The 13,500-nt window shown below is 35.4% G+C and overlaps 1 protein-coding gene across 1 annotated transcript in view; it reads right to left on the bottom strand.

Moving 5' to 3' along the window:
• NKAIN3 (sodium/potassium transporting ATPase interacting 3) overlaps window positions 1-13,500 on the bottom strand; it is an 868,360-nt gene that overhangs the window by 221,737 nt on the left and 633,123 nt on the right. Inside the window, exon 4 of the mRNA XM_007487063.3 lies at window positions 11,751-11,948. Coding sequence (XP_007487125.2) covers window positions 11,751-11,948 — 198 coding nt within the window. The remainder of the gene's footprint in view (window positions 1-11,750; window positions 11,949-13,500) is intronic.

Raw genomic sequence — 13,500 nt, 5'->3', positions numbered from 1 at the left:
TTTCTGGAGCTTAAAATTCATTTATCTTTTGATTTGACATCCCTGAACCATGTGAATCCATGCTATTAAATTAGCAATAATAATGTTATCTGCTTCTGTCTTTGTATAAGTTACTCCAACCAGATGGAACAGATATACAAGGAGCCTTTTGAGAATAAAGAACCCACAGGATATATTGCAGTCTAATGTTGCATTTCACCCTTGCTCTATTTAGTTTTAAATTGTCTTTCAATTGAATGTATCTGGTATGAAGGGCAGAGCACAGTGATAAATATGTCAGACAGCTGGATTGCCAAGATCAGAGAAAGATATGATACCCAATATCCAGATCTAGAGATTGCTCAGTTTTCTCCATGCCGGGAATTTAAGAAGCAAAGACCTAAATGACTCACTACTCATTCGAAATAAGGCAAAATTTCTTGATAGTGAGGATGTTACAATGTGGAAAGGAGTTATAAAGATCAGTTGAAAAACTGGCTTTTCAACTTACCATTTAGCTTGATGTTTCACTTCCATAAGTCTGTTGTTTTCCTATAAATTTTTATTAATCTAATATTCAATGCAATGAATATTTGAATTTACAATGATAATAATTGGTAACCACATATGGAGCATTTTAAGATTTTCAAGTGCTAACAGAGAAGGTAAGTAATTTACCTATTATTTCCCAGCTAAGGAGTATCTATAGTAGGATTTAGGCTCTGGTTCACCTCAGGTCTTCTTTAATCCAAATCCTGCCTTCGATCCATTGTGCCACCTAAGTTTCCCTGATATCACTGCTTTTGTTGACTAATAACACTAATAATAATGATTATAACTATCATTTATATACTGTTTTAAGTAAAGATCTAGACATTTAATCTTTATAATAACGTTGTGCAGTAGGTGTCATTATTCTCACTTTATAGATGAAGAAATAGAGACTGTGAGATGTTGTGAATTACTTGGGGTTATACAACTAGTAAAGGCCTGATTGGTATTTAGGTCTCCATGACTCCATGCCCAATACTTTAGTCCACTATACCCCAAGCATCTGATACTGCAAATTTGAAGGAGAAAACATTTCTTGCCTAATATATAATTCAGCAATCTTAGAACTTGACATTTCATCAAAAAGACTAATAAGAATGAGCTTTTCTTAATTCCTTTCTGTCTTTTTAAATTTGACTGTGCAGAGTGTGATGCTAAGAAGAGAGGCAAATACAAAGTTTATAACAGACACAGTGAATGCTCTCAAAAAGCTTACAGTCTAATAGTGGGATAAAACAGAAATCTCAATAACTGTAGTCTACACTATTAACTGATGAATAAATTTGGGAAGTCACAAGACAAAGTATTCTATGATTAACTGACAGAAGTATTTGATCAAAGTTAATCAATTCTATTTTTCTCTATCAGGCTGATGCTTCATCCTTCACTCCTTTCCTTCCTTTAGAAAACACTTCAGCAATATGAATTTGTTGGACCAAGCCAAATTGGTCCTCTAAGGGGTACGTGTGATTTATATGAGCTTACAGTATTTCTATAGATAAGACTAGAGAAAAGCTTTTATTTAGCTTCTATATTATGCCAAGGATTTACCCTTTGGAGACTGGATATGGCTCCAGCTTCCCAGATTTATTATCATTCTAAATGTTTACAAATCGAAACAAAACAAGCATTTCCATATATAAAGAAACAGAAAATATTAAAAAATGAAATCATAGATCTCCTATATGTTTAGCTTACTTTTCTTCATATCTACATAATATATTCCATCCACAAGTGTCCCATCTACTTCCCACCCTCCCTGCCTCACATACAATATTATTAGGGAGGTCAACATGTTCATATAAACTAAATTTGTTCATGTTTTATCTTTCTGTTCACTTTCTGGAGGTAACATTCTCAGTTTATTCTTTCAGTATTAGTTCTGTGGCTCCTGGTTCTGTATATTTCACTGTTCATTATCTTGTATAGTTCTTTCCAGGTTTAAAAAAAAAATCAGTGTGTTTCTTATTATGCAGTAGAATCCCATCACAATAATATACCACAATGTGTTTAGCCATTCCCCAATTGAGGGGCATTCCCTCAGTTTCTAATTTTTTGCCACTAATTTTTATTTTAGAACATGTGGATTCTTTCCCTCTTTTCCTGATCTACTTGGGAAATAGACCCAGCAGTAATAATATTGTTGGGTCTAAGGGTATACATAATTTTATAACTCACAAGGTGTAATTCTAAACTGCTTTCCAAAATAGTCAGATCAGTTCACAGCTCTACCAACTGTGTATTAGTGTGCCCATTTTTCCACGTCCCCTCCAACATTTGTCACTTTGCCCTTTTGTCATGTTAGTCAATCTTGTGGGTGTGAGATGATAAGCTTCCCAGATTCATTAAGTTACTGGGAAGCCTGGGTAGTAATCTAGGGGCTGGGTAGATTGTATATGTGAGCATCATATCTATTATATAGGAAATTAGGCATTTTTATAAGCAAAACAAAAAAATCATGGGCTGTATAGATATATTCCAATTTATTTTTGAGCACAGTAAAAAGACATATTAAAGTATGTTTACATAGTTTACTATGATCTTTCACAGAAAATCTAATATTTTATTCACATGCTACTGCATGTTTTATTAATAACTATTCATAATATTTCTATGACTTTAAAGGATTTTAGATGAGTTATCTAATTTGTCAACTTCAATAATTCCACAAAGGAGATAGTCCAGGCATTGAGGATTTTGACCAATGTCCAGAATGTTTACTCTGCTATGCTATGAGTTTTCAAGGCAGCAGATCTCCTAATTAAAACATGCACTGTGGATTAAAAGAATTTGAAGTGTTGAAATACATTTATTGATAAAAGTGATAGTAACAAGGAAGAAAGATTAGATTCATTGTGTGGTGGACCAAAATATTATAACAAAAGAAAGTCAAGGTGAATTTTGTCACTCAATAGCATTATTTACATATAGACATTAACAATTGTCCTCCTTATTACATGAATACTCATTGTTTCTATTCTTGAAATAAAATCTTAAGAGAGATATTTTATTCTTCTCTCTCAAATATTTTGAATCATGGCTTTTATTATTATTTTCTCTCTACATTTGCAATGTTCATCCTAGAGTCAGTCAATGAATATTTATTGAATATTTACTACTTTCCAGATATTGTTAGGCACTAGGGACAGAGAGTTAGGGAAAAAAAAAACAGTCCCTACCCTCAAAGGGCTTACATTCTGGTGGAAGAGTAAACATGTAAAAAAGTAGGAACATACAAGGTATAAACAGAGTAGGTGGAAAATAGTCTGGAAGTGGAAGACACAAGCAACTATGGGATGGAATAAGATAAAGATGCTTTCTAAGTTCTATCCATTGACAATTACTCAGGAATGATGGAGTCAGAGGGTAGAGATTGAACTAAGTGCTCTGAAAGAAAGTTGTCTTCCAGATCTAAGACTAACAAAAGAGCGTATTAGAACTGGAGGAGGTCTTAGTCCAACCCTCTAATTTTACATATAAGAAAATTAGGTCCAGAGATGTTAAATGACTTGACCAAAGGCACACAGATAGTATGGGGAAACAACAATATTGGAACAGAACAAATATTTTCTCTCATTAACAAATCCCTTAAAGAAGCAATTAGGATACCCACGTCACTTCTCCACTCCTTTGGGCAAACTTGATTCTTTGTACAATGGTCAGAATGAATGAGCTAGATAATGTTGTATTTAAATAATGTTGATTGTTCAGGGATGCTTACAAGGATTGCCAGGTAGCTTGGATGTGAGCAGCATTCTTAGACACTCTTGCATTACTCCACATGGTATGATATTTCTTGAACATTTTGTGTCAGCAAATATAAATAGCTATAATAGTGCTCTATGATAATTAGGGCATAACTAGGGGTGATGATTGAGAGGAATGAGAAGAGAAGGGCAGGGTACAAGTGGACAGGTTGTTGCTGCTATATCTAGGGAGGTTGGGGTACATGATTTTAATTCAGAGTTTGATATTGGCATAGAATTCTTTTCAAGGGAGCAGCTGGGTAGTGACCAACACCTAGGAACCATTTACCCAGTAAACTCAACTTTGTATCTAAAGTAGAGAGAAGGAATCTAGGATTATTCTAGAGCTAGCTCAATCAGTTGGGTCAAGAGGCTATTAAATTGTCAGTGAGTACATTTATACCTCAGAAATTTGCAAACACTGCAAATCAGGGCTTGATTTATGGTTTTGTTGATTTTCTAGACTTAAGAAAGTGTTAGCAATGCAGTTCACACTTTAAAAATGTGTCATGCAAATTCCCCTAGAATTATACAAACAAGGCATGCTAGGGATGAGGGCAATGGAGTATATACTATTGCCAGGAGTCATGCTTATTTGAAGAGATATTACCTATGGTTTCTGTCTTCAAATAGGTGAAAGACAGTCTTTTGGGAGAAAATACTCACCTGATCTAGGGTTCAGAAGTTACACCTATATATAAACTATAGGGAGGGGAGTCCTGGCTCAATATAAGGAAGAACCACCAAGACATTAAAGTTATCAAAAAATAGAGGAGGTTGGGGGCAGCTGGGTGGCTCAGTGGATTGAGAGCCAGGCCTAGAGATGGGAGGTCCTGGGTTCAAATCTGGACTCAGACACTTCCCAGATGTGTGACCTTGGGCAAGTCACTTGACCCCCATTGCCTAGCCCTTACTACTCTTCTGCCTTGGAACAAATACACAGTATTGACTCCAAGATGGAAGATAAGGGTTTAAAAAAAATAAAGGCGGGTCCCTGGTGAAACAAGGTATTTCTCTGTCTCTAGCAGTCTTTAAGCTAAGGCCAAATGATCAGTGATGATATAGAGTTGCTTCCTTCATACATAAGAGTTTTCATTGTATCACCTCTTAGGTCCCTTCCATCTTTAAGAGTCTATGATAGATAGTGTAAAAATGAAAGGCAAACTGTAAAAAATAATAAAGCAATAGATTGATTATGGGTTATAAACTGATTTAGATACTCTGCTTGTTGTGCTTATAAAGTATTTTCAGTTTAAGTGAAGTGAAGCTCATAAGTGAACTCCTCAGGGCCAGGTACAAAGATGCTAAGGAGACTCTTGTTATATTAAATGAACTATTTATTGAGAGTAAAAGGATTAAACAAAGTATTTCTAACTTTAGGGGTCCTAATTCCACCCAAATGAAACTCCCTGGTTCCGCAAGGAACCACTTCTCCTGTGTCCACAGGCTACATGGATCCTTCCTGATCTGACTAACCCAAATTTTTACTATTTTAAATAAACTAACACTGTTATCCTTATAATTCTTATCTTCACCTCCTAGTTATAAAAATAGCAAAGGCTGGCTGGTTGAGTCTCAGCAAGAACCAAGTTAGGACTCTGAGCCTTCGCAGACTCAGAGTCCAAACCAAAGACCTGGTCTTTCTTTGGTCTTCTCAGAGTTCAAACAATCTATAAAAACAGCAATAGATAGTCACTATTGTTTATCAAGTTGGAGAAAGAAAATACTAAGCTCCTTCAGGTATCTCCCTCCTTTCCTTTTATCTCAAACAGTGAGAGAGGGAGAGAGAGAGAAAGAGAGAGAGAGAGAGAGAGAGAGAGAGAGAGAGAGAGAGAGAGAGAGAGAGAGAGACAGAGAGACAGAGAGAGAGAGACAGAGAGAGAGAGAGACAGAGACAGAGACAGAGAGACAGAGAAAGACAGAGAGAGAGACAGAGAGAGACAGAGAGACAGAGAGACAGAGAGAGACAGAGACATAGAGAGACAGAGAAATAGAGAGAGAGAGAGAGAGAGAGAGAGACAGAGACATAGAGAGACAGAGAAATAGAGAGAGAGAGAGAGAGAGAGAGAGAGAGAGAGAGAGAGAGAGAGACGAAAAGATGAAACCTCCTTCAAGTGCTCAAAGTCTGACTCTGCCAACTGCCATAGACCAACTGCCAGAGAAAAATTGTTAGATTTGAACTGACATTCTCAGCTGTTTGAAACTCCAATTCTTTCTCAAGCCAGCTTTTCTACTTCTTATCTCTAAACTAAAATAACAAGACTTAATTTCTAATATCATCCTTATAACAGATAGATAGATGATAGATAATCTATATCAGATTGTTCACTGTCTCAGGGAGAAAGGGAAGAAAGAAGAAAATTTGGAACTCATAAAAACGAGAAAATTGTTTTTATATGTAATTGTGAAAAATAAAATATTAATAAACAAAAAGCATCTATGATGTGCCTTCTATTTATATTGCATCTATTTTATACATCCTCATATTTGTACATATTATCTTCCCCAATAGAATGTAAACACCTTGAGATCAAGGACTGCCTCATTTTTGTCTTTCTAACCCTGGCAGCTAATGTATTTCCTGGTTCATAATAAGCACTTTATAAATGATTGTTGATTAAATGATTAATCATTGCATAATGGAAAAGGATCTCACAGATACATTTCTATCAGTGAAATTAGAAAGCTGCTACTTATATCCTAAAGGCAGAACACTACAGTCAGAATTATGCATGAGCATAACTATATGTAAAAGAAGGCAAAAAAAATTTAAAGGCAAGGCTTTTACACAGTAACATGCCCACTTTTATTTAGTATTTCTCCCTTAGGGCATATTCTTCCTTCTGTTCCTTATCAAATAAACACTTTCACCTTGCCAGTCATTTGAATTGGAGTTAGTTGGTAGAAATAATTTTTTGTACCAATAAATTTTGTTCCATTATAAAACAACTGGTTACTTTCCTATTATTCCACAAACTGGCATGATGATTTACTATAAATACCAAAAAAGGGAACATTCCATTTATTTTAGATACTAGAAAAATGCATTTAATAACAGGGTTATTCTAGAAAGAACTATTAGAATTCACTACAAATTACTCTATAAATGTTTTTGCCCTTAAAAGTTGCTGGATAAATTGGAATAACTTTTTTAAAGGTAAAATATGCCTTTGCTTCACAAATATATCCACTAAATTTCAAAGTAATACATTCTGACACTATCATATACCCTACTAAAAGCATACCAAAGGAAAGGATAATGAATAGTGAGAATGAATGAGGGATAGTTATTTGTAACAGGTAGAGTATAATATTTATATTTTTAAATAGGAGCCAAGTATCTTCAAATTCAGTCCTTTGTGGTTCTATTTTACCTTTTTTTCTCTTAATTTTTTTCCCTAAGTTCTTTAAAAGAAATAGAAAAGTGGATTGAAAGTCAGGCTAGAGATGGAGATCCTAGATTCAAATCTGTCCTCATAGTCTTCCTTGCTGTGTGACCCTGGCAAGACACTTAACCTCTTTTGCCTAGCCCCAATAGTCTTCTGTTCTGGAACCAATACACAGTATTTATTATAAGTTGGAAATAAAGGGTTTAAAATATTTTAAAAAACAATAGAAACCTCCCTTCTAGTTTATATCTTTTTATAATTTAATTCCTGAGAAATTTATGTTCCCACTGGCTCCCATAGCAATTTGTTTTTCTAAAAATTTTTTTTAACTTTCAAATGCTCTATTATCTCTAATAGTAAAACTCAGTCTGTCAGTTTTTCTGGCTCTCATTTCAACAAGTACCTCCTAGAGCTAGAAGCTGAATTACAATATTCTGTGGGTTGTTTCAATGGCAGCAAATTATCAGGATTTTGTTTCCTAGAAGTATTTTCAAGAAACTTTTTTTTTTCTTAACTAAAGTTGTCTCTTGTTTCCCTTATTTCTCTATCATTTATCAATTTTCTTAGGTTGTTTCTCCACATACAGATACAGTTCCACAAGCTATTCTGACTAATTTTAGGTAAGATAGACATTTTTTGCTTGTTTTTTTTTAAAAAATATTTTAAAAATTTATGTTGCTTGTTCCAAGTGTAGTATGATATTTGCTCTTGGAAAGATTCCATTTCTGGTTCTGGTTGGTGGCAAGATCAATTACTAGCTTTATTTTAAACTTGTGTGATTTAAAAAAAATAAGTTGTTGGAGGCAAATAACCTGTCCAGCAGATTTTTTTTTTAAATCCTTACCTTCCGTCTCAAAGTCAATACTGTGTATTGGCTCCAAGGCAGAAGAGTGGTAAGGGCTAGGCAATGGGGGTCAAGTGACTTGCCCAAGGTCACACATCTGGGAAGTGTCTGAGTCCAGATTTGAACCCAGGACCTCCCATCTCTAGGCCTGGCTCTCAATCCACTGAGCTACCCAGCTGCCCCCTCCAGCAGATATTTTGCACCCCAAAGAGAGCGCTGTGAGAATGCAAAGAGAAAAATATGTTGGGTCCTTAAAGTACTAGAAATAGGAATTGCCTTGGCCACAAATTTTTCCCATTTTTGTATCTTTCTACTAGTGTTCTGTAATGTAAGAAAGAGAGATCCAGGGGGTTGCAATGAGAAGCCAGGCTGAAGGAGAGATCAGTTGAAGAGCAGGAGAGATGGGGCAGATGGAGAAGCCTGGGAGTTCTAAAGAGCATAGAACTCTGAAACTCCAACTGTCAATGGTCTTCCAGCCTGGGAGGTGAAGGAGGAAGGTGGTTTTCCTGGAAGCTGAGAAAAAACCAATCCATTTGGGACATATTATTCCTTCTGGGACCCCAAAATACCTCCACTAAGACTCTTCAAGAATAGCTACCTGAATTCTCAAGGGGCTATTTTGGATTTGGACTCACTCTGGTCAGCGCCATCCAGATCTCTCTCTGAGATTTCTCTCTCCCTGACCTGTTCCTGGACTCCTGAAATAAAAGCTAGTTAACTGAGGAATAGGGATCAACCAGAAGCTGACCTGAAGAGAGTTCAAGGCACTCAGCCTTGAACCCCAAGAACTTGGGGGGCAGTCTACCAGAGGGGACAAGTGTTAGGGTTTTCTACCCCCTACTTTCCTTGCCTGACACCCCTACCTCTCCTTCCCTGTGTGAACCCAAATAAATTGTTTACTAGAATTAGGTCTAGCTGGTTTCTGATACTAGGAAAGGGTGCAGAAGATTTGGGGAGAATCACATCTCTCCCCAAAAAGGGAAAGTTAGCTCAGGATTCCAGTGATCCAAACTGCTTAACCCAAGGAACAATATCTCTCCTTGATATAGGGGTGACATCAGGTTTCTGAAGGGAAGTGACAGTGGATATCCTTAAGGAGGTCAGAGGCAGAAGAATCCACCCTGCCTCTCAACAATAGCTGGGACCAAAGAGGAGGCAGTGTGTCATCTTATCAAAGCTAATTTCTCCAGTTCTTGTCCTCCATCTCCCAGAACTATTCTCTGAGGAGACATATTCCCTCTGTCGGGGGGACAAGACTTGACTACCTCTCTCCCAGGAAAAGAGAGGGGAGGAAGAATCTTCTCTCTCTCTCTTTCCCCATTTCCCTCTCTCCTTCCATTTCCCCTTGTACCTCTCAATCCTTCTATTACAGTTCCTACGTACTCCTTTTCACATGTAACATTATGTATGTTTATGGAAGAATATGGCCAGGTTTATTAGGGCAATATATTATAGCTACTGTTCCTATGATACAATTTCAGTAACTGCTTTTATTTTGAGCTAAATGTGTCCTCTAACTACAGAAGGAAAATGAATCAATGGGGACTTGTGAGGTATACTTGGGAGGATAGGTACACAGAATTCTTGGGGCAGTCATAATCCCAGAGGACCCACAGCATGATTGAGATTTGGATGAACAGTCCAGAGGGGTTTCTATATAAGAATAAACATATAGTTGTGTAGCATTAAATAGGGGATAAAATATAAAGCAATTTTATTTTGTTGGAGCCATTGAAGTGTTTGTTATTGATGGCAAATTGGAAACCACTAGTTATTTTCTTTCATTCCTATGATGCACACAAGATTAAATGTTGACATTTTGAAAGTAGAATTTCACATATGGCACAAGTTAAAGTATTCATGCTCTGAATTTTATGGCCTCATTAAAGGAAATAAAGACTGTCTCAAAGCTGTATTGTCATGTTCAAAATACAATTTAAAAAATTATTTATTTTTGTGTTTGCATGCTTAACAGTCTACCCCCCCCCCCTTTAAACTAAATGGTTGCTTGGAATTTCTTTAATTATTTTATATACTTTGATTACTTAACAAGAAATATTGCTTTTTGACAAGTTTTACCATATACTAAAAATGAGCTTATGATCCAATTTTAAAAAATAATTAGTTTTTTGTGTTTTCAGACAACTTTATTTGGCCTAGCTTAATTATTTAGTGAGAAACTTGTATTTAGGTAATTATTGTGTCACTATGTATATGCTTTTCTTAAGTCTACATACTGGTGAATAAGAGATTCCTTTTAAAAAAATGTAAAAAGTCAAAGTTGGGGGCAGTTGGTTGCTCAGTGGATTGAGATTCAGGTCTAGAGACAGGAGGTCCTGGCTTCAAATCTAGCCTCAGACACTTTCTAGCTGTGCAAACCTGGGCAAGTCACTTAATCCCCATTGCCCATTAATGCTCTTCTGCCTTAGAACCAGTATACAGTATTAATTCTAAGATGGAAGTTAAGGGTTAAAAAAAAAGCCAAAGTAAAAGTTTTAAAAGTAGTATTTTTATATATGCCTTTATTGTATTTTATAATTTAATGATAATTTTATAGTTAGTCAAGAAGTATATATGCTTAAAATTTTTTTAATGATTAATACAATTGGAGCAAGGCTGAATCTTGTTCATTGATCATGTTCTTGATTTTTTATTTTTCTTTAACATAGTTGTCCATAATTAAAATTCAATAAAAGGTTGTTACCAGCTAAATGTAGGCCTATAAATTAGCCTTAAAATTCAATAGTATCAGTAATCAAGTGACATCAAGTCTATTCTATTTAGGTCAACTGTCAGATAAGTAATCTGATAATTGTACCAATATTGGTGGAGGGAGAAGTAAGGGGGTGGTGATAGTGACTTGGGGGATACTTTTATAGGAATGTCATTGTTTGGTTTTGTAAGTTGTTTTAATTTTGGTAGTTAAAGGTTTTTGTTGATATTCCCATAAGCTGATTTGCCTGAAAAGCATAGTCAGAATGGTTTTGGGACAAATAGACATAGCCTCTAGATCACTGTTCTTATTGATCACATTGACAGCTCATACTTAAATATGTGGAATTTCTTTAATGAATTTTGGTCCCAAACTATGAGACTCCACTCACTTGGGGAAGTTCAGGAGAAACAGAGAAGTAGTCAGAAATTGAACCTGACTTTCCACAAACCATTTTGCTTTATAAAATACTTATTTCTCTCTTATTTTGTTGAATAAACTTTCCAACCTAAAATTTTTATATTCCATAATTAATGCCTCAAAAAAAGGAAAGAAAAAATCTCTAGAGATACTAAGAGGTAGTTCTGTAAGTTTTTGCAAGGTGATGCTTATTGGATTAAGCAAATATTTTCTGCCAAATGAAATCAGTACCACCAATAGATCCAGGAGACTAAGGGTTTCTAGCCCTTTTCCTTCTCTGGAGCACAAGTGAAGAATCCATTAGTGGAGCAGTCTGAAGCTGCCAATGGACAATATGTGTCTTCTGGAAGAGCAAGAATTAAATAGTGTGTAGTTAGTAATGACCACCACTGATCTCTAAAGCAAAATGTCTGGATGCCCAAGGTTCAAAGAAAATTATGTAATCTATCAGTAAGTATAGCTACATAGATCATAATTGGTTCTATTTCCCTAGACATGAGAAACAAAATGCTCTCCATATTTTCATCTGTGGCATACCTAAGTGAGGGAGAGGATGAGGAACAGAATGTCTAAACAGAAGAGAACAACCACAGAAAAAGAACACTTACAGAGAGCAGTATTTGGATGGCACTGTGAATGACCTCCAGGTATTGAAAGTCGATAACACAGCCCGTCACGGACACATAAGTGTAGTCATCCATCATTCCATGAGCCGAAGGTGGCAGCACTCTCCGTACACAGCCTGGTCCATGTTCCCGCCACCAAGACCGGTGCACTGAGATGTTAAATGTCATTAGGTCGGTGTCCTGTGATAGTGAAGTGAGAGGGTAAAGATTCTGTTACATTACCACTTCAAATCCAGTTTGGAGGAAGAAATGTAATTTCAATGTTTAATTAAAAACAGCAGGGGGAAAAGTGAAATGATAATTTTGGATATGAGATATTAGCAAGAAACAAAAATCCATTCTATGTTTAAGCTATTGAACTATAGTTATTATCAAACCTAATCAAGAGAGAAGCAATAAAATATCAGGGTTACATATCAGGAATCCAAAGTCCAAATTTCCCCATAGTTTTATTTTGGAAACTTTTTTCTATGTATTTTTGTAGAACAAAATGCATACAATAGTGCATCTTAGGTATTGAGGTTCAATATTTCAAATAGCATACTAAAAATGATATATGCAAATAATAATGCACACTAACAAAGTAGCTAAAGATTCACAAAGCACATGCCTTACAACAATTCTTTGAAGAAGGAAGGACTAATTTTATTATCCCCAATTTATAGAAGATGAGATTTAGTTTTTGAGAATTTAAATGACAAGCTTATAATAAAACCACTAGCAAGTGTTAGAAGTTGGTTTGAACCAAGGTGTTCTGATTCAGAGTTCAACCTTCTTCCCACTATACCATGATATTTAAAAGCTACCAATTAATACCATGCCATGAAAACACTGGAAGGCTACATGATAGTCCCATCACTTTAATATTTTTGAAACATAGTTCCTTGGAGTTTCAAAATTTTGTGAATATTTCCAGTGGTAGCAATTTTTCCTTTTTTGAACATGGATTTGAATTAGAATGAGCTAAAAGGCACTTAACAGTAGCATATTGCTGCATTAATAGGATCCTAATGTCTAGATAAAGAGAAGTAATAATCCAGCTATACTTTATAATAAGATAGTAGTTATATTGTGCCCAATTTAGGTTACCACAATTAAAAGGAATGTTGACAAACTGGAGCATATCCAAAGCAAGATCTTTCAGATTATTATGGTTCAATAAATCATGTCATATGAGAAATTCTTGAGGCAGATGAAGACATTTAGCCAGGTATCTTAAAGAGGATTATGTTCTTTTCCATGATAAATTTTTTTTAACCATTGTAACTCTTAAACAAAGGAACCAGTTGACTTGAGCCACTGGAGTGGCAAGAGAAGAATTACTGGTTACTTTGCTGTGTGTGATCAAGGTATGTGTTCTTGAGGTTTACATTTAAAAAATGATTTCCCATAGGCTCTTAAAAATCTTTCATTGAGATCCCAGCTTTTGGGACAAAAAAACCAATAGTTGACAAAAATTGCTGGGAAAATTGGAAATCAGTATGGGAGAGATTAGGTTTAGATCAACATCTCACACCCTACACTAAGATAATTTCAGAATGGGTGAATGGCTTGAATATAAAGAAGGAAACTATAAGTAGATTAGGTAAACACAGAATAGTATATCTGTCAGACCTTTGTGAAAGGAAAGATTTCAAGACCAAGCAAGAGCTAGAAAAAAATTACAAAATGTAAAATAAATAATTTTGATTACATTAAATTTAAAAGGGTTTGTACAAACAAAACCAACACA

The sequence above is a fragment of the Monodelphis domestica genome, chromosome 3 (genome assembly GCF_027887165.1).
Source record: "Monodelphis domestica isolate mMonDom1 chromosome 3, mMonDom1.pri, whole genome shotgun sequence".
NCBI lineage: Eukaryota > Metazoa > Chordata > Mammalia > Didelphimorphia > Didelphidae > Monodelphis > Monodelphis domestica.
The sequence above is the reverse complement of the archived record's forward strand: the minus strand, read 5'-3'. Positions and strand labels throughout refer to the sequence as shown.